The sequence below is a fragment of the Neolamprologus brichardi genome, chromosome 2 (genome assembly GCF_056152115.1).
Source record: "Neolamprologus brichardi isolate AB-2024 chromosome 2, ASM5615211v1, whole genome shotgun sequence".
Classification (NCBI taxonomy): domain Eukaryota; kingdom Metazoa; phylum Chordata; class Actinopteri; order Cichliformes; family Cichlidae; genus Neolamprologus; species Neolamprologus brichardi.
This window is the reverse complement of record NC_142105.1, coordinates 9,138,229-9,160,834: the sequence shown is the minus strand read 5'-3', so window position 1 is coordinate 9,160,834 and position 22,606 is coordinate 9,138,229. Positions and strand designations below refer to the sequence as shown.

Below are 22,606 nucleotides of genomic sequence, written 5' to 3'. Positions count from 1 at the left end.
GCAGCAGCATGAGCAAGTCCCCATAGAAATAAACAGGCTAATTTCATGTGAAGTTTACAGTAATGATAGCTTGGTTTGGTGTAATGGTTACTGGCATTTATTCAGATTTGTGACAGAATTTAAGTTGTCCGGTAGCGGCAGAGCAGCCCAGACCATCACACTACCACCACCATGTCTGACTGTCGCTGTCATCTTTCTATGAAATGCTGTTAGTTTGATGCAGATGTAACGGGGCTCAAACCTTCCAGGTCTCATCAGTCTCGTCAGTCCACAGAATATCTTCCCAGAAGTCTCGGCGATCATCCAGATGTTTTTGGCAGATGTGAAACGAGCCTTCGTGATCTTCTTTATCAGCAGTGATTTTTTTCCTTGGACTCTCCCATGGAGGCCATTTTTGTCTCTTTCTTATGGTGGAGTCATGACCTCTGACCTTATCTGAGCCGAGTGAGGCCTGCAGTGCTTCAGTGTTGTTCTGGGTTCTTCTCTGACCTCCTGGATGAGTCGAGCGCTCTTGGAATAGTTGGAATAAGACCGGCTGCTCCTGGGAAGCTTCATCGCGTTCCAGGTTTTCTCCATGTGTGGATAATGTCTCTCACTGTAGATCACTGGAAACCCAAAGCATTAGAAATGGCTCTGTAACCCTTTCCAGGCTGATAGATGTCAGAGACTTTGTTTCTCAGCTGTTTCTTTAGATTGTGGCATGATGTGCTGCTTTTTGAGATCTCTTAGTCTGCTTTACTTTGTCACACAGTTTCTACTTAAGCGATTTTGTGATGCAGCAGTGATCTGGCCTGGGTACGGCAGTGAAACTGAGCTCAGCTTTCCAAAAAAAATGTGTTTAATCACAGTTAATTCATACTTTAGCAAGGTGTTACTTTTTCACACAGGTTTGGATATTCTTTTTTACCTTTATAGAAGAAATTATCATACATTTTTTTTTAATTTATTTTATCTTTGAACCCTAAAAGAGCTCATCACATCAGCCGTAACTAATCAGACGATAATTGTTTTTGCGGATATGAGGAAAGAATTTAAGCAAAGCAAATGTGACAAAAACTGTAAAATCTGTCCGGAGATCCAATTGTTGAGCACATGATTAAAATCTGTTGACATGAGAAAATATTTCAAAGAAACGGTCCGTCTTGGTGTTCCTGTGGCAGATGCTACATGAAAAGTTTGGGCTTCTAAAAGCTTTAAAATATTCAAAATCCTCCAAACTCTGATGATGTCGTTTTAAGACCTGAGGCATAAATTACATTTGAATAGAAACTTTTTTTACTTTCACAGCCAAGAAGTTTAGTGAGCGTATTGTGTTGATGTGCTTTTACTGAACGCCCACAGACACCTGCCGAAATAATGAAGGCACATCATATCAGCTTATTCTCTGTTATTCATACATTATAAATAAATACATAAATAAATAACAATTTCAAACTAAATGGCACACGGAGCCAAAAATCATGCAAACACTTCTGAACCGCATCGTGTTTTAATTTTAAATAATTATTGCACTTGTTTGGTTTAATGTGTTAATCACCCTCATTATTTCCATTATTATCAGAGGCTGATAGGAGCTTGTCCCTGAGCTGGATGCTCTTCATCACCTTCTGTTGCCCAACACAGTTTTTCCTCTTTAAAGAGAACAAAGGCCGTGTGATGAAGGCACAGAGCGACTCTCACCCCTTCATTAACTTCACTGTCACACGACCCACAAAGCAACAGTTTCATCAGCCTCCCGCAGCAGCAGGATTACATCTGAGGATTTCGCTTAATGATGTCCCCGTGCAGCGCAGACACACAGCGACGTGAGTGTACCCTCACCTACAGCACGCTCCACTCTTAAATAACAGCGTTAAAGAGATTTTCATCAGAGAACTTTGATGCTCCTGTTGAGCCAAGAACATAAATCCATTTGGATTGTTTTCTGCGTCCCTCTGGGTTTCATAACACACATAATGATAATTGATTGTTTTCTGCTCTGCAGTTAGCACGATCAATAATTCACAAGTAAAAATGTTTAATTTCTTTTGATGGAGAAGCTGCGCCTGAAGCGGAGACGAGGCGGCGAGGGAGGCGGCGTTCCGATGACTGCAGAGCGTCTCAGTGGAGACGGATCTGTCTGGATAAATACTGACGTTCCTCCAGAGATCCTGCGAAGCAATTTAGTCCCGAGGCTTTGTATTAAAATGGGGGACAGTAAGAGCGAGAGGATTTAACACATCAAAACAATACGGCTCACTTTGAAGGCTTCAGCAAAGCCTGGCAGCTTTTTGTACCGAGCTGTATCGCGCTTCCTGAGAAATGTTCAGACTCGCAGACACGTGTACAAATCCACTTTCACTGCGCATCAGCATTTCTTAACCGGACTCATGAAGGAATATGTCAATGTTTCAAGCTTAATGTGGAGAGGACCCAAAAGCAGAACACTTCCTCTTCTTCTTCTTTCAGCTGCTCCTTTCAGGTTTCACCACAGTGGATGATCTGCCTCCATCTCCTCCTATCCCAGCATCCTCCTCTTTCACACATCCTCCTCCATTGCATCCATGAATCTCCTCTGAGGTCTTCCTCTTTTCTTCCTGCCAAGCAGCTCCAATATATCCACTCTTCCTGAGCTGTCCCTCTTATGGATTCATTTCTAATCCTGTCCATCCTGCTCACTCCCAGTGAGCATGTTAACATCTCCAGCCCAGCCTCCATCATCTCCAAAACATCCATCAGAGCAGGTCTCATTACCATCTTGTAAACCTGCCCTTTCACTCTTGCTGATAACCTTCTGTCACATGTCAAAACAGAACCAAACGCTGCACAACATCATAAATACTCTGTGGTCAACAAGCAGTTTCTGTAAAGTCACATTCAGCAATACCCAAACACTTCACGTGGAGCTGTTCATGAACATAATGTCTTCCTCTCCACTGAGAATGAAGACGTCTGCATCCGAACCAGAAAAAAAGGACTGCAGCAGAAACAGTCAAAGCATCAGAACATCAGGAGACATTTTTTATGTTGGTCCCTGTACATAGACATAATATAGGAAAAATTTACCCACAGTGTCTGTAATTAAGTCCTCAGTCACACAGTCCTCAGAGACCATGTGGTAACTGCCTGACAACCATCAGTTATTAAGGAAAAAATTGTCTTCCCTGAACTGTTGTGAGTGTTTGCTGGGAGCTGCTACGAAATCAGTCACGCAGGCCTGAAGATGGGCCCGTGACCCCATGGTAACCTGTGGTTGCTAGGGAAAAATGAGCATTCTCCAACTAGTTGATTAGTGGCTGCTACAGGTTGTTGTCTTGGACTCTGAGAAACTGGTTGCAAAGTGGTATGGAGTGTGTTTGTATGGAAGACACTGACCAGATCAATTCAGTTTAGTTCAATTTAATTTATAAAGCGCCAAACGACAACAACAGTCACCTCAAGGTAGGGCTGTGCGATATGACCAAAATCTCATATCCCGATATAAGACATTTATCGTCCTGACAACGATATAAATCACAAAAATGTAACATTTTCTGTAAATTCTGTGAATCTCGGGCAGCTTGACTTACATTTAGTTTTTCCAGCTAGGCGTCCTTTACCTGGATTCGAGTGTTTTAACCGATGCATGAAACGATACATTTTTAGACTCAAGTTATAACGGCCACCATTTTCAAAGTTTGAGTCTAAGGCTTATTTTTTAGCACCTGGCGGCTCGTTTTTTGCTTCTCATCCGTAAACTCTCTGCATACTCTTTCATGTGATTCAGTTTATTTTGAAAAGTCAAACAAGCGGACAGCGGAGCCACGCGATGGTTTTACCGTTTTATCGTTGCTAACGAAAACACGTAAAAACAGGCACTTGTCCGCCCATAGTGTGGTTATAAAAAATATAAGAGAAAGAGAGAACTTCAAGAAATTAATATAGCCACTACAGTGACCGTCAAAACGATGAAAATTATTGCTGTAAACAGTTTATTTTATGACACCACGAAACAAACAATAGCATAATAGGAAACGGTAGACGTTTTTATATCGTCATCCGATATACATCGTTATATCGAACAGCCCTACCTCAAGGTGCTTTATACTGTAAGATAAAGCCCATATAATAATACAGAGAAGACCCCAACAATGACATAAACCCCTATGAGCAAGCACTTGGTGACAGTGGTAAGGAAAACTCCCTTTTCAGTGAGTCAGGAATTTGGCCATCTGCAAACATTCACCAGATACTCGCTGGGCTTCGGTGAAACATGTGATGCCTGAAATGGCAACCCTTTGTCTTCAATGTAAAAATTATGCTTTTACTTTGAAGGTTTCACTACCGCTCAGCGTGTTTTCAGACAACCTGGTCTTCCCTGTGGGAATCTGCTAATGACCAAAGTAATCAAAAGGACGTTTTCAGTGTAGCACACTCTGCGACCAGTTTCACCTGGCAACCACTTGCCAACCAGTTGAGGACTGGTTTCATTTTTCTGGGTCAGGATTTAGAACTGTAATATTCAATTTAACATTATAAATGTCAAAATACTGTCCACATGGGGTGAGCATGCTGTTTATTCCTATTTTAATGTGCAGCATTTGAAAACACCCGACTCAGAAAACCTGGTAAAAATTCAGTGAGTTATGATGATTTTGGATCTGGATAAAGATAATTATGGATCGACCTTCTACCTCAGTCCACCTCTGCTGTATTTTTATGTATTTATGTTGGTTTGGAAAGACTGAGCTTGGGTTTGATTTTCTTGAAATTAATTTATGTGTCAGGTCTTTTGATATAAATCTCCATGGAAGTCCTTATTTCTTGGTGTTTTTTCTTTGTTTTTGTTTTTAATAATATAAATTTACTTTCAGGTTTTCCGTGCTCTTTGAGCTGCGAGGGCCGTGGGAATTTATCACATTAAATCACACATGGATTATTCTCAGCAGCTGTTTCAGTCCTGATCAACCATCAGTCGAAGCAAATTAACGGCGGCTCTGGTTAGGAAGAAGAGTTTACTTTTTGGGCACTGAAGGTCTGAACTTTCAGCACAAATACACGATTAGTAGGTAGCATCTTCAGCATTTAATTACCGAGCGTGTTAACGTGACGAAACCTCTGATCTAGCGATTTCAGGTTCTGTTACATCGCCTTATCTGTCAGTGCTGGAAACAGTTCTGAGGATAAATCCTGACTCTGGTTCCAGGCGAATAACGCCGGTGTTCCACGTGCTGCCGACAGCTGATTGGATCCAGGAAGAATTCATTGATTAGACCTGACAGAATAATTAGAAGGCAGATCAGATGCAGGCTGATGCCTCAATTAATCTGCTGGATTTAATTCATGAGTCAGATGGAAACTTCACATCCTGTCAGAGGCAGCGAACCTCACTGCTTCCATCGTCGCCTCAATCGTGAAGCTTAGAAGGTGTGGAAACGTCCGGCCTCCATTGTCTGGCCACTCAATCCCTGAAATGTGCTCTCTGGTAACTTTTGTTCTTATATATGTGTGAATATGTATGAATCAGTATTAATTACACTGGTCTGCAAAAACCAAAGTTAAATATTTATTGTTTATTGCTGGAAACTTCAGACTGGCTCTTTATCGGTTTACACAGATATGACTTAAGCTTCCACGTCATGTTTTTGAGCTACAGATCACTCATGTTTACACTGACTGGAATTTGAACTTTTCCCGCCAAAATAATTTAAAATGTTTGTTCTGAAAAGAAATCAGGAGAGACGTGTTAAAGCAAATCTCTGTAAATTCAGACCAAAATAAAACGAGGTCAGCGTGGCCGAAAGCTCACATCCCTGTCTCTTTTCAAAACCCAACAGTAGCTCAGATTCAATTTTCCCTGATGTCAGTTTTCCATCACTTTTATATCTTGATAAAATCTTTCTCCACGATGTAATCGCACGATGTTCTGGCATTCATGTTCTCAGCAAGCTCAGCAGGACAACCGGCACGAGCGTTTCCCGTTACCGCGGACTCGGCTGGATTCAGCTGTCGTGTCCTGGGTCGTATTTGTGAGCTTTGCATCTTTCTGGCCTGTTCTTTAGTGTATTTAGTCTGTTCCTAGTTCCTGGTTGCTTTAGAGCAGGGGTCCCCAATCCCAGTCCATGAGGGCCGGAGTCCCTGCAGGTTTTAGATGTGTCCTTGATCCTTCACAGCTGATTTAAATGGATAAATTACCTTCTCAACATGTCTTGAAGTTGTCCAGAGCCCTGGTAATGACTAATCATGTGATTCAGGTGTGTTGACCCAGGGTGAGATCTAAAACCTGCAGGGACACCGGCCCCGGGAACCAGAGTGTCAGACTTGTTTTACTTTGTGGGCCACATACTGCCCACTTTGAGCTTAAATGGGCCAGATGAGTCAAAGTCGTTCTATCAATCTAAAAACGTTTAATTACACATTTAATCCCTGAGGTAACGAATCAACTGTAGCAGAAATCTGTTACTTCTTTACTTTAGTGGTGTCTGAATGGCGATGGAAATGCCAGTATAGTATGAGACGCTGTAAAAATTTAATCCCTCCTTCACTTTTTCCACAGCTGTCCAGTCGGCCGAATTAAGACTCTTTGATGGGCTGATTTTGGCCACCGAGCCGTCAGTTTGACACTCAGTGCTTCATCCTACTGTGTCATTCCTCCAGTATTAAGTCCATTCATGTGTTTTCCCCATTTGGTTATCATTCTTCCTGCTTTATTTTGAAAGTCAGTTGTTCCCCTGTGTCTTTTTCTTTGATTTAGTTCAGTTGAGTTTCGTTCTCTCAGCTGTTTCCACTTCCTCTTGCTTATTAGTCGCCGTCTCCTCTTGTCCTTCATCAGAGCGTCTGTTCTTCATGCCCCAGAGTTTTTCAGCCAGCTGTTTTGATCATGGTGATGTCACACGCAGCTGTGCTGAACTGCAGAACTGTCGCTGTGCTTTCCTCCATTTAAAAAGTTGAGAAAAGTTTAACTTTTAAAATGCAAGCGCTGTTCAAATCAAACTCAAATCACGATATTCTCATCCTCTCAGGGGTGGATGTCCTGAGCGAATGAGCTAGTTCTTGTTCTTGGGTACAGGAATAAAGTTTAACAGTCAGCTAGTCTGGATCACGCTAATGGCTAATTAAACCTAAATATGATGATCGTGTAAGCAAAGACGCCCCCGCAACATCAGGCCTGCAACACCTACGTGTGAATCTGGCCTGAGAGAGAAGCGAAAGAGGATTTTGCAGCTGAAGCAAACCTGGCTGACGACAGAGAACAGAAGGCACGGCTTTTTATTTAGAGTGACACGGCTTATGGAAAAAAACGGAGGTTTGGGCAGCGAGGTGGTGAATGCATTTCCCTCGAGACTATGACTCAAAACAAAGAAAAGGACTGGCATCAGAGCTGAAACAGAAAAATGGCAAAAAAAAAAGAAGGACGAAGGCGGAGGATGAGGACGAGGAGAGCCCGGCATGTCAGCCCAGGATGAGAAACTACGATTATTGAAAATAAAAAGCATCCATCAGTGCTAATTACAACTTATAAGTTTAAAATATTAAAGAAACGAGAGTAAGTGGAAGACTGAGAGCCTTTCTAAAGATGTAATGCATTTGCATTTATGGTTTTTCTAATCTTACTGACCACTCAAAGCACTTTAGCCTACAATCACATTTTAACCATAGACTCATGCAGCACTTTGTTCTACATCACTGATTAACGCAGCACTCATGTCTGTGGACTGTTTATGGCAGCGGTCTCCAACCCCCGGGTCTCGGACCGGTACTGGCCCGTGAGTCGTTTGGTACCAGGCCGCGAGAGTTGAGGCTCAGGTGTGAAATGTATGGTTTTCAGGGTTTTTATCGGTTTTCAGCGTTATTTTGTTATCGTTTTTATTGTTAACTCGGTTTTCCTGGGTCTTTTCGCGTGTGTTATGAATAAATCTTCTTTTTTCGGTACCGGTACTAGTTTTATTTTGTTGTATTTATCTGCGACACCTTAAAGGCCGGTCTGTGAAAATATTGTCGGGCATAAACCGGTCCGTGGCGCAAAAAAGGTTGGGGACCGCTGGTTTATGGGGACAGTCAGACCTGAACTAGCCTGCGATGTCTCAGCGCTCCAATGTACAGACATCATGTTACAAACGGCAAACTGACTAAAACAAGAAGCGTATTAACCAGAGAAAGCAGAGGATTAGACAGTACTTCATCAGTGCTCTATTGCTGATTTTTATGCTACTTATAAATCTTCATGAACAGTTCCTTTGATAATGTCTCTGACTGGAGTAGGCGGCACAGAGGAAGAGTGAAAGGACATGTGAAACACATCGCTTTGCTTTAAAAGGCGTGGACTGGAGATTTCGACCCCTGGGAAACTTCTGGTCTCTGGCTAAAAACCTCCCTCTGATTGCTTTGGTTGCTAACATGCATATTCAGTTTGTGTCACACTTTTCACACCTCGCTTAGCAGATAGTTAATGATGACAAACCTGCCTTCTTTTCAAACCAGAGGTGTTTCACTGCATACTTCCTGGTGATCACTTTCACTCACTGATAGGCGGCAACCTCCACCAACCACTCTCCAACCGGTTGGAGAACAGACCTTTTTCCCTAGTAGGTAAGTATCATTTATTTATACAGTGCATGTAAAAGTCAAAGTGCTTTGCGATAAAAATAAAAACCTTGGGGGTCATGAAAAATTTATGCAATTACATAAAGTAACACAACGATAACCTGATAACAGCCAGGGTACATCGCTCTAGTGGTTCCCCTGTGTCTGCCAACCAGTCGCTGAGCCTGTGTGACTGAAGCCTGGCAGAGCGAGAGGATCACCACCCATCAGCTCTGACTGAGGTCTTACATTTTATCAAGCCAGCTAACTCACAGAAAGCTTGGCTGTCGAAGACGTTTGGCAGCGACACACTTTGTGCGCTGTGCTGACCGTGTGTTTGTAACTGCAGGCTGTGTTTCAGGTGTTTGTTCCCTTCAGAAGCTAAAAGAAGACAACTCCGGGAAGTTCTCAGAGATGACCATCGAATGAACAACAGACCCTCCTCTCTGCTCCTCTGCCGTCTGAGGAGGGGGGGGTCTCCTCCACCCTTGATGGAGCCGAGCGCTGCGACTCACCGATGAAGCCGAGCTGAGAGAACTCCAGGATCATCCAGTCCTCCGACGGCTGCTGCAGCGCAAAGTTCTTCATGGTGGTGAAGAAGTTTGGGCGAGCGACTATATCGTCCTCTAACTGCAACAGAGAGAGAGAGAGAGAGAGAGAGAGAGAGAAAGACACAGTTTAGTTTCCTCCTTTAACTGTGTGTGTGTGTGTATGTGTGTGTGTGTGTGCCCTCCAAAACAAAAAACAAAAGCCTGCTTAACGTTAACGCGCACGAAATGCCAAAATTACCACGGCCGCCTCGATGAACTCCTCAGATGAAGATCATAATAAATGTGATGAATGTGAAGAAGCAAGAGGGGAACAGAGGGAGAGGTGAGGTGGAAGCAAGAGGCAGATCATTTAAAACCCTCCAATCAGACATTTTCACAAGAAGTCTGGATCTTGCTTTTTTATTACTTATAACACAGATAAACATCCATAAACCTGTTCAGGACATCACGGAGCACAGAGCCAGAGGAACTCTCTGGAGGCTCATCAGCTGTCTGACTTTGTAGCATTAAAAGTCAGTCACAGTTCAAAGATGCAAACATAAATCGGTAAAAGACAAACGGTGGCTCCAAAAACCATCAGACTGTGAGAAAAATGTCAATAAAAACTCAGAGTTTTTATTGTTATCAAGAAAGCGATGCACATGCAAACTTTAACAGGGTTTCCGCCTCTCGCCTCGTCTCAGCGAGGGAATCGGTAAGACTTCAGCAGAGAAGCCAGACTCAACATTCCTGCTCCTGATCTAAAACCAGCAGAAGACGCTCCATAAACGCCAGCCTCCTGACACACGGCTTCCCGTTTCGTCCCCGGGGGAGTCGACAGAATAATTACCTCCTCCACCTCCTCGCCTCACCGCTGCTCCGTGCAGACAGCGAAAACTCTGCAAAGTTCAGAGAGAATTTAGGTGTCAAAACAGCGTGTCGGGTCCGTGTTCCTGTCAGAAAGCTTCGTGTGGGAGCAGCCAAAGCTCCGCCGCCGCCGGCTGAGATGATGTCGGCGAGACTGCTCCATCACAGGAAAGTAGCCAGAAAAATAACCGGGCTCAGCTCCGGCAGGCAGACCACCGTTCAAGTCTGCGGCTCACGACAGCCCAGCGCACAGAGCGGCACATCCATCTGCAGAGCTTCCTGCTCGCCATTCTGTCCGAAAACGCTGGAAAATGCAGGTTTTGTTTGTTTGTCAAGGCCTCCCGCCGGCCTCGACCTCTGACATCACCTGTCTTCAGGTATTCTGCTGTGTCTTTGAGGAAAATGTCATCTTTCATCATTTCAGTGGAATTTATTCGTCTTTGTGACGCTTTCACATCTATTGGTCGTCACTTTCTGTATTTTCGTTCAGTTGTTCTTTGGTTGACCTTCGAATGCCGAAATAGGCTGGTTTTAAAATTCAGCCACATCCAGGAACAATTAGGCTTTGAATAAACAACATTTCAACAGTATTTCACAGACATCACCTTTAAGCAGTAAAAAGTATGCATTTTTCTTTAGTTTTTACGCTGATTATTTTAAACTAACACTCAAAACACTCAATAAATGCACCATGATCACAAGCAAGCCTTGTCAGGTGAGGATGAGGAGGGCAGGAAGTGAGAAATGACCGAGAGAATAGGATCCATATTCAAAATAAAAGCCCTGAGAGCCGAAAAGTCAAACAGAGCTTCTGAAAGTGTGATCTGATGCTCTGAACAGAACAAAAGATAAAAACAGAAGAAGCTGTGAAGAAGAAGAACAGAAGCCAGGAAGAGGAAAAAGAAGTAAAGAGGAGAGGGAAGAAGAATCCAGTCAAGAACCATTATGAATAAGAAATGAAAGAGAAGAACAAAAAGAAGGAAGAAGGAGAAGGAAAAGGAGATTAAAGGGCTGGGAAGATGTAGGATAGTTTGGTGTGCTTTTAAACGCTGCACTTCTCCTCTGCTGCTCCGCATCAGCAGCTTTATCATCACCGAGCTCAGATAATTAAAGGTTAGCGAGCGTAACGAAGCGGACGGCAGAGCCAAAGACATGAAGCCGCTTTTAGGTTTCATTTAATTTTTATTAGCATGAGAGAAAATATCAGAAGCAGGACGTGACACGGGACGCTTTTAATTCATGAGCTGGTGAGACGCACCTGAATGCAACACCGGCTTCAGTGTGAAGGCTTTCTGTCTCCTGCAGAAAGCCTGAGAGCCTCAAATATGTTTATGAGGTGTTTTTAAGACCTCTGGAGGACGCCGGGGTGTCTGCAGGTCGCGAGGAAGCAGGTGAGCTAAAGATCACTTCCTCTCATTTCCTGTTTATTCAGATAAACGCCTTTCTGTCCCACATGTCGAGGAGGAGGAGGAGGGACGAGGGACGAGTCCTTCTTCTTCTTTTCATCTTTAAAGGGAACGAAGGCTCTGTGACAGCGCCACAGTGACGCGTCCATTAGTCTACCCACAATGCAACAGTTTCATCATCAGCTTCAGACACCAGCGGGATTACATCACAGAGACCTTTTATCTTAAAACTTTATCGCATTCAGAGCGCGACTCGTTTTGTTCCTGTGGAGAGACGACTGCTTGCTGAGAGCTCAGAGGTCACGTGAGGTCACGTTAACGCTCCCGAGGGGCCGCACGAGGAGCTGAGACTGATGTGAAGGGCCTCACCAAGAACCTTAACTCAGTTCTGCTCATTATTAATTTTATCTTCTTACAGGCTTATTGCCGTGACCCTCTATAACAGTCCCATCTCCTCATGTGACCCCTCGGGAAATTAACCGTCCACACCCGATTTACTCTGAGACTCGAAAAACAACCAAAACGTGTCGTCCATCAAACGCCTACAAAGAGACACAGCCTGATCAAAATCTGACCTGAATCAGAAACATCAAACAGAAAATAACCACAATGTGTTTCAAAAGGGTACGAAAGAACACAAATGACCAAGATGAGGCACAAAACAATCCCACAGCGATACAACTGGACTAAAAAATGAGACCTGAAATGACCCAAATACACAAAAACAAACAAAATGTGACCAAAAAAAAGGACAAAGACGATAAACCTGAGGAACACGTGTCCAAAAATCACCACCAAGTAAAATGACAGCCTGACCCAAATGTGACCAGATGACGAAAAACGAACTAAAACAGACAAAAAGATGCAACCTGAAATGACCACAGACTCTTCTTCCTGCTCTTCTTTCAGCTGCTCCCTTTAGGGGGCGCCATAGCGGGTCATCTGCATGTCCTCCCATCCCAGCATCCCCCTCTGCATGTCCTCGTTCACTGCATCCATGAATCTTCTCTGAGCTTTTCCTCTTTTTCTCCTTCCTCCAGTAGACCCACCCTCCCTCCTCTGCACATGTGCAAACAATCTCGACCTCTCTGACTCTGAGCTGTCCCTGTGATGGACACGTTTCTGTTCCCCTGCACGATGCTCACTCCCTGTGAAAATGTGACCTTGGCCTCCGTCTCCAAACCAGACATCACAGCCACAGACGCCAAATCAACCAAAATCTAATGAAAAATTAAACCTAAAGACCAAAATACGGAGTAAAGAGTGAAAACATGCAAAATGATTAGAGATGTGAAAAAGCAAAGAGGAGATCAAAGTCCTCCCAGGAGCTCTGCAAACATACGAGGACGTGTCATCTGAATTTACACTCACATGATCCTGATCATTTCTGAGCACGCCCCCTTCTCCTTAATCCTGCTTTTGTAAAAGCAGACTAGTTTTAAAGGAAAGATGCAGCAGTGAGCATAATTTTTATTCACCACACGGCAACAAATCATTTACCAGAAAATCCACCGATAAACACGCAGCGTTCACTCTGACGTGAAGCGGAATGAACAATTTATCTCAACTGTCAGATTCATTCATTTATTTTTGGCCCCACCCCCAGGATTTTGGCACAAACACATGAAACAACCGAAATGCTTAAAAATAACCACAGACAGAGAGAAAGACCAGCAGCTGCTCGCCGAGCTTCTTCTTCTTCTGTTTCTCTTTACCTGGACGTAGTAGGTTCCTTTAGACTGAGCGTACATCATCAAGAAGCAGTAGTCCAGGTTCTGCTTCGTCCTCCACCTGAAGAAGAGGGGGAGGAGTTAATGTGTTAATGCAAGTATACCTGCACCTCTTCTTCTGAGACACACACACACACAGTTACTGCACATGCACACACGCCATTGTGACATCATCCATTGGTTAATGGGTTGCTATGGAGCTGTTGCTATGCTGGTGTTTTAAAGTTGGATGTTACGGTCGGAACGAGTGTAAGCGACTTGTAGCTCCGCCCTAAATCACACTCTGCTGTTTCATCCTCCAATCAGCGACTGCGACCAAAAGGAAGACTGACCAGAGGAGTCGCCCCCTGCTGGACATTAGAAAGACTTCACATCACCTGTCCACATGTACCACACCTCCCCTAAGAGAGTAAAGGAGGACATCTCCATCGCTGACCAGAGGTGGAGGGTTACACACACAGATCAGTTAAACTGAAAATATCCAGGACGGCGATGTAAGTAAATGTAATGCTGCATGGGTGTGGCTCCTCCCAGTGAAACCAGTAAGAGCATTGAGAACCAGCTTTAAAAGACATTTACTCTTCAGTGGAGAGAAGTGCACAGCGCTGTAAAGCTGCAAACAGCTGGCTTTTCTTATTCTCATCACTTTATTTCACTAATTTAGTTTCTGTTTCTGTCTGAGACTGCTCACAGCCTTGTGGATGTTCTCGAGTAACCACATGTTTTTCAAGTGTATTCTTTGGGCTCTTCTACAGATACAAGCGCCATTTACTTTCACTGTAGTTAAGGAAAGTCAGTTTGGCAAAGCTAAGCAAGTCAAACACGACTGTGTTGGATAAACAACGCTGCAGCCCAGAGGCAAAATATGTAGATGTGATTTTGGAGTGAACCTCTCCTTCTTAAGTACGTGTGTGTTATAAGTGGCAAAGACAAGTGCAGCGTGTATTTGTTTCTTCATGAAAGTCAATTATCCAACGAGAACCACAAAGGTCCACAAAACAACCACAAATACACAAAAAAGCTACAAAATAGAGAAAAATTAGACAAAGAGGCAAAAACAATGAAAGAATGAAAATAAATGAATGAATGACCAGAGGGGGGGGAACTGTTCCCTTAATCGTGGAGCTGATCTCATCGTCTGTTCACCTGTAAAATGCCTGTTTGTAGAGTAAAAAACACTGAATGTTTGTGTGTTTATGCTGCACACACACACTAAACAGGTAACAACTGTGTCTGACACACACAGAGGAAGCACATCCAGCAGGATCAAGGTTGTAGCTCTGCAGGTTTCCATCGACGCCTTCGGCCCGCGAGGTGGGAAAGAGAGCACGCCGCGAGTTTCAGGCGCTCGCAGAAACAGAACAAAGCAATCAGCGGTGAACTGAATCGGTGTGTTTACAGACGAGGCTTGCTAAACACACAGCTCGATATTTACAGAGCGAGCGCTCAGCTGTTTGAGGTGCCAGAGCTCAGAGGGTTCCTGTTGCTGCATGCGAGTTTACGGCCGTCTGTTTACTGCTCGATAAGTTCTCAGGAAAAAAGAGAAATCGATAATGAATTCTTTATTTTAACAGGGAAGTCACTAAAATCTGATTCATAACTTATACACTGGTAACGGTTTATATGTTGACACTTCATCAGAACAGGGCGGCGTGATCAGTCTGCATCCACAGACCGTGTGACCATCACACAGATACAGACACCTGCTAATCAGAGCTCAGTGATGATGTCATTAAAAATGCTCCAACAGTAACAACTTACTAGACACTGTTACGTCTCTCTAATCACCTTTTTCTGAGCCTCAGAGGCAGCGGTTAGAAATCAAACCAAAGGACTTGTTTTCTTCTTCTTCTTCTTCTAACTTCTCCCTTTAGGGGTCGCCACAGTAGATCATCCCAGCATGCTCCTCTGTCACGCCAACCCTTTGCATGTCCTGTTTCACCACATCCACAAATCTTCTCTGAGCTCTTCCTCTTTTCCTTCTGCCTCGCAGCTCCATCTTTAACACCATCCCTCCTCTGCACACGTGCAAACTTCCATCCTGAGCTGTCCCTCCCAACAAAACTCTCCAGCTCGGCCTTCTGTCCTTTTGGCAGTGTCGCCGTCTCCAAACATACATTACAGCAAGTCTCTATTCAGATTTGGACATTTTAACATGTTGTTTTCGTTCTTTCAGTGATATAATTTGATGCTTGAGGGTAAAACAGAAGTGAGGTTTTATGTTAGTGCGTTTAACTTTTTTGTGTCATGAAACATATAAAAGCAGAAGGATGGTGCAAACAAACGAGGACAGATTTGTCCAGAAGCATAAAAGCTCCTCATGTGTCCATCCACACTGACCAGTGGAGGTCTGCAGCTTTGTGCAGTGAGCAGGAGCACATGATCATAGTGCCAGAAAAACATCCCACACATCTCAGGGTCAAAATAAAAAAAAAAGCATTAAAAGATGCACTTTGTTGAAGGGGTTTGTGCAGCATGTGATAAACACATGAGGTCCCACTCCTTCAGTTAAGAAAACCCATCCACGCCTCCATTGTCTCTTTATTGTGCCATAAAAAAACGATCCACGCTCATCTCCTCACGCGGCATTTTAAAGGCTTATTTTTACTGTTGGGAGTCAATAGACTTTTTATAATCCCACCGAGGTCTAAGAAACAATCCCGGGAAAAAGAGGCTTTTATAGCAAAACAGTAAAGTTAACACAGAGGCTTTCTTGTCTCGCACTCCCTCGCGGCGATCGGCGAGGCGATTTAAGGCGACAGGGAGAGTCAGCTGGTTCTAAACGCAAAGACTCGAGTGTTTCCAGATAAAACAGAAACGATTCTCTGGCAGCTTCTTTCACAAAAACAGCAGCAGCGTGACCAAAGAGGCATCACTGCACTTCCACAGTGCTTCCACGCTGCGTTCAGTCAAAAAAGCAATAAGGCAAAAAAGCCAAACACACAGCTTCTGAGCAGAGACGTCATTCTTGCTTAACATCCTTTAAAGGTCAAACCGTAGAAGTTCACGTCACTGAGATTATTCTAAAACAAACACGACAGACAAATTAAAAACTAAAAAAACAAACTTAATGACGCCTTATTGCAGCTGTAATCCCTTATGATCACATATTTACAGCTAAGCGTTAATCATCTTTACTCTTTACTATAAATTCTCCTGTGAGAATGTAACAATATTACAGCTCAGGTGTTATTATATTATTATTGTTATCAGTTTACACACTAGAGGCCAGCAGTCTCAGAGCTCCAAAAAGCTTAAACAAGTTCTTATATGAGTAAGAAAAACTGAAGTTTGTGCTGTGTTCTTGAATCAGCATCATGCCATGTCAACTCCTCTAAAGGAGGGATGGAGAACTCCAGGCCTCGAGGGCCGGAGTCCTGCAGGTTTTACATGTGTCCTTGATCCAACACAGCTGATTTAAATGGCTAAATTACCTCAACATGTCTTGAAGTTCTCCAGAGGCCTGGAAATGAACTACTCATTTGATTCAGGTGTGTTGACCCAGGGTGAGATCTAAAACCTGCAGGACACCGGCCCTTGAAGCCTGGAGTTCCCCACTGCTGATCTAAAGGATTTCCTTAAACCTGACCTGTGGTCATGTTTATTTATGTATTTGAACTTTATTGGTAACTGCTGCATTTTAACACAAAGATCTGGACTTTCTCTTCCTTACACTTTCCAAACAGAAGTGTGTAGTCATGCACGATGCCGGACTCGTGCTGAGCAGCTGTGGTGTTCATGGTCAGAGTGATGTCACAACATCAGCTTGAATTGAAGGAGACGATACAGATACTCTGCCAGTCAGCCACGATAGCTCGTGTAACATCGTCTCATATCTTGTTGAATTCAGTTGTTTAAATCCACAAACTCGAGCAGCACAGCTCAGCTGGTCAAAGCCCGATCACAAAGAAACTGGAGCTCATAGTTGAAACGATTGTCACTGATTTATAAGCGATTCCTTTTCCCACGCTGCACCGCTAAAACCGACCGTAAGGTTCCCACACCTGCTGAATCCCTGTTAACTCTTTTTCACTTTTACTTGAGTAAAGAAGTTAAATCAGTGCTTTAACTTTAACTGGAGCATTTTTAACACATTTATCGCTGTTTCGACTTAAGTGATCATCGTGAGTGTTTTTGCCACCTCTGCTGTGATTTTTGTTCTTCTCGTTCTGCATCCTCGTTTATAATCGCGCATGTTTGAGAAGTTCAGAAGTAAAAACAAAACTTCCAGGTGTTCTTTTTTTCACAAAGCAAGAAAAAAAGCAGCATTTATCCGCCGCTTTCTATTAATAAAGAGTTTCTTATTGAATGCATGAATGATTGTCCTTTATTTGAAGAACATAAGTGGACAAGACAATGCAGCTTTTGTTTCCTCCTTTATGAAAGTCAATCATCCCATGACAAGCACAAAGTGTCAGGAGTGGTGACGTGAAGAAGACCCGAATGCAGGACAATGAGGCAGCTGACATGAAGATAAACACATTTTTATGACCAAAGAAAAACACCAAGCAACCAGGATACTGAAGGAATACAAGTCCACAAATACACACAAGGAGCTAAACTGGGGAACGAAACAAAGATGGACAAAACAGAAGGGAAGGAAAACTGAGAAAGACTGTGGAGACTAATGACAGTAAAATTAAAGAAAATTATATCATAGACTAGAAGTCATTATAAGAACAACAATAAAGTTACCAGAGTCACAACTTCAACTATTAAAACAACAGAAAAATCCAAAAAGAAACTAAACGCCAACATTATAAACCCACAGTCCAAAACTCAAAAGATATACAAAGGGCAAGAAACAAGTTTTAATAGCATCAAAAGCCTACAAAAAACTAAAGCAGTGATAAAGAGAAACAAAATCACTACAAAGACGCACAGAAAGACCAAAAAATACACAAAATATCCACAAAAACAAACAACAACAAAGAACCATGAAAGAAGCACAGAAGACATGGAAACAACATAAAACAACCATGAAAGCACCACAAAAACAGACCCATCAGCTTCATACTGTACAAAGTATTTTCACTGTTGCATTGATTGGATGTAATCAGAGTTTTTCTGAATTAAAGCAGGCCTCTTAACCTTAAAAGCTCCTGCGTGCGTCTAAATGGACCCATAAATATGATCAAATAAAGGTGCCTTTATTGTGAGCGCACAGGTGGAGTGTCCTGGGAGATGAACTGAATGAACAGCGGTTAGCTCGCGAGGGTGGCCACCTGACTCGCGTCACCATCTTCCTCTCACACCGAGAGCATCGGGCCTTCGCTCAGACTCTGAAGTGTTTAAGACAAGATCTGCATATTAAAGTCCATTTTCTCCAAATCAAGTTTTCAGACTGATGTAGTCCCTTCCTGACAGCCATTCGTCTCACTTAAACTCTGAAGAGCGTGGACACAAATCCATCACAGCTGTTGTATTATCTTCTGTTTGGAACATTTCACTTTGCGAACTAACTGCTCCCATGATGCTTTAGGGTAGAGGCTGGGCTGATGTGGTAAATCTGTACACTTCTCTAGTGGTGCACAGGTGAACAAACTGTAATTTCAAACACCTGAAACCAAGAACTCAAACCACACAAAACAGGTTTTCGTCACTAAAGCTAACAAAATGTAAACTTATCCTTGTGATTTGTAGTTTGTTAACTAAGGTTTTGGTACCTAAACTTAACCAGTGACTGAAAGAAAAAAATAAATTTGCAAAAAACAAAACTAGATGCAAAACATGAAGGCCCAAATCTGGATGGTAGCCATGCAGGAGGATGCCCAGAAAGGAAACAACAGGTGGCATGAAGACGACCAGTGGTGTAATATAACATAGTCTAACTTTACTAAAGCACAGTTTAAATGTACTTGTGGTATTTATTACTTTTCAATCTGCTAGTATAAGTCGCTGTCCTAATATAGATAAACCTTCCCAGCGGACGTTTAGTACCTAAAATCATCACCAGCTGACATATACATTACTGAAGCCGTAGTTCTGATTATAGATTATATGAATATGAATTTAACTTAAGAGTTTTGTAATATTTGTTTCACATATTTGGTCTTTAACTCGCGCCACCACTACAGAACTCTTATTTCATCTCATCATTACTGAATCTAAAAACCTGTTTTTGTGTTTGTGTGTTTGGATTTCAGGTGTTGTGACTCCATGTTTGATGAAAATGACAGCAGTCTATCTCTCTGAGCTCCAACAGCTGGCAAACTAAATCAACTCACTTCCTGTTGTTTGAAGAACAAGTGCATCACTCAGCCCAGGTCTCAGCTCTTCTCATCACTTAAGACTTGCAGCCCAGGTTCTGTCTGACAGATTTTTTCCTTCTGCATCGCGTCTCTGAAAGCAGATATTTTCTAGGAAAGAACTGAAGATGATGTCTGCAGACAGAATGAAATCACAAAATCAGAAGATCTCCTGGTCTCTCTCTGAGATGAGTCCCAAAAGGGAAGAAGAACGCTGTTTCTTCGTCTTCCTCTGCAGAGATGTTACAGTCAACTACTCGTCGCTGCCGTTTTCACACCAACTCCCCCCAGAGCGTGTGTCACAGAGAAAACGACTCCACAAGCTTCAGATTTCAGTTTCTTCAGAGGCGGTGAATGAAAATAGCTCATCAGCACACAGACAGTGAAGAAGAGGATGAGGTGTTTCTTTTTTTTTTTCCTTCTCCCTTCCAAACTCATCTTTCCTACCTCCCTCCCTGTCCAGTGTTACCACAGGAACGGGGCCAAGGGGCGGAGCAGCAGTTCATTAAATAAAATGATGTCACTTCGAGCTGTGTGTGCGTTTCCTTTTAAGATGGCTCTCTCAAGGAGACAGGAAGGCGAGAGGACCAACTTAAGTGTGTGTGTGTGTGTTCAGTATGTGTGTGTGTGTGTGTCTGGTTAGGTTGCTCAGAGACTCATGAATTAGCCACGACAGGCTGACAGATGCCTGGGGAGATGGGGAGATGTTAAACACACGCACACACACACACACACACACACACACACACACACACTGACTGACTGACATGCATGCATAAATACAAATGATTAGAGACACCCACCAGCACCAGCTTCCTCTCATTGCTGGAGCTCATAAATCACATACAAACTCACACCTGATTGGACTGTAAATTTGAGTGTGGACTTGCACACCTATCTTTGTGGGGACCCTTGTGTGAGGACATTGCTGAGACCCGAGGACAGATTTTTTAGAAGCAGGATCTCTACAGTCTTTGGTAGGTGAGAATTCTCCAAACTGATTTCTATTCAGGATTTACTGAGTGTCGTATCTATTTATATAACATGCCTCTATTAATGAAATCCAGGAACAGCGTTATTTATATGACCTGATCCAGATGCTCTAAGTATGTCTGGTTTTGAAGAGTCCACATCTACTTAAAGAAAGTTGTGGAACACATGCACACACACACACTCGTTTTCATATCTTAGTGAGGACATCTATTTGAAACAATGCTTTCCCTAGTCGCTTACCCTAACCCTAACCATAAAAAATGAATGCCTAACCCTAACCCTTACCCTAAACCTAACTTAATTGAAACCCTGACACTAAAACCACATTCTGAGCCTCAAAAATACCTTCAAACTCGTGTGGACGGGCATTTTGTTCCCATAAGGGCTGTTGGTCCCCACAAGTATTGTAGCATGCCAATTTTCTGTCCTCACAAAGATGTCTAAACATGTACAAAGATACACACACACACACGTTTGCTGACCTGACTCTCTCCTTTGGGTCTCCGAAGGACTCTCGGAGTCGGGAGAAGTCGGGGTAGAAGTGGACCGACGGAGAGATGACCTCCAACAGACCCGACTGAATCTCTGCTGGAAAACTGAGATTCAGACAGACCGAGTGAAACAAACGATCAATGTTCACACCAAACCATGAGCTCCCTCTATGACAGGAGTAGGCAACTCCAGGCCTCAAGAGTCGGTGTCCTGCAAGTTTTACATGTGCCCTTGATCCAACACGGCTGATTCAAATTGCTAAACTACCTCCTCAACATGTCTTGGAGTTCTCCAGAGTCCTGGTAATGAACTAATCATTTGACCCAGGGTGATATCTAAAACCTACAGGACACCAGCACTTGAGGCCTGGAGTTGCCGGGCCCTGCTCACGAGCTAAGGACAGAAGAATAAAACAAACATGCACATACACAAAGCTGTTCGTTGTTCACATTCACAACTCTACACAGAAACCAAGATTCCCTGAAGTCAGCTATGGGGCCAAGCCTGACACAAATAGGTTAGTATGGGATATAAATTCATGTTGCTCTGTGTTCACTAGGCCAAGCTAACATGACATGGTCAGCAGTTTGGAGGTGCTCCACGAATACAAAGTCAACACATTCCAATATGTTTGTTTGTTTGTTTGTTTGCAGTTTTTGACTTAATAATGCGGTCAAGCTTGCTGACACGACTGATTGTGGGCTGTGTGCGCTATAATTTACTGTCATGAGGCAACAACTCATTCACACACGACAAAGATTTATTTATACAAACTGTAACTTGTCCACTGTGAACAGTGACTTGATCCCACAATACAATAAGTTCACATATTTGAATTTCAATATATAAATATTCATTATGATATGTAGTGTTTCACTAATAAACACTAATCCAGAAGATTAATATTAATCAGCATATCAATCTGCTATATTTTATTTTCAGAAAATTAGGAAAGCGGCGTTTAAATCCAGCCTGATATCGTCTTATACATGCAGGAATAGTTCCAGTCCCAGTCTACTTAACAGTGGTATTGTTATCTGAGCTGAAAATGTCCATAAAAGGGACAACACACACACACACTCGTGTTGGCTGCAATAGTAACAACATCCTGTCATGCAGGTTGACTTACAGGCGCTTCAGGTTGTCTGCTACACTGCTGGCGTACTGTTGGTCAGCCTGAAAACACAGAAAAGTAGTTTAAGTCTCTTAAAAAACTCACAGCTTCGAAGAATCAGATGAGTAAAAGTGATGAAGTCAAGAATTCATCCATATAAGCTGCACTACACGCTCAAGTTACTTTGAGGTAAAGACTTTATAAATTTAGAGAGAAACCCAAACAGAAAAGCACTTCTGGGGTAAGAAGGATCTGAGAGGAGCAGCCATCTGCCAGGACCGATTTGGGGTGAAGAGAAAAAGGAGAGAGAAAGGAACAAAATACACACTATTTATTGATGTGCATCAGTGGCATATAAACACTTGGACGGTGGAAGGAGGAGGTTGAAAGTGCTCATACATCATAGGCAGGCTCCAGCAGCCTGAGCTTATAGCAATGTAAATAAGATCCAGTCCTAACTGTAAACTGTTGTAAAAATCAAGGTTTGAGCCCTTCAGTCCCAACTGGGAGGTGTGATAGCTGAAGGCTCTGCCTCCCATTCTACCTTCACAAACTCTAGAAACCACAAGTGAGCCTGCAGCCTGAGAGGGAAGTGCTCTTTCAAGACAATAAGAGAAACAGTGGGGCATGATTATTCAGGTTTTTGTACATGAAAAGAAATATTTTTCTTTAAGAAAGATTTCAT

General features: G+C 43.0%; 1 protein-coding gene across 1 annotated transcript in view; it reads right to left on the bottom strand.

Moving 5' to 3' along the window:
- mgat4b (alpha-1,3-mannosyl-glycoprotein 4-beta-N-acetylglucosaminyltransferase B) overlaps positions 1 to 22,606 on the bottom strand; it is a 107,717-nt gene that overhangs the window by 24,017 nt on the left and 61,094 nt on the right. The window contains exons 5-8 of the mRNA XM_006797617.3: positions 21,937 to 21,983; positions 20,798 to 20,911; positions 13,060 to 13,135; positions 9,057 to 9,171 (exon numbers count right to left, since the gene is read on the bottom strand). Coding sequence (XP_006797680.1) covers positions 9,057 to 9,171; positions 13,060 to 13,135; positions 20,798 to 20,911; positions 21,937 to 21,983 — 352 coding nt within the window. The remainder of the gene's footprint in view (positions 1 to 9,056; positions 9,172 to 13,059; positions 13,136 to 20,797; positions 20,912 to 21,936; positions 21,984 to 22,606) is intronic.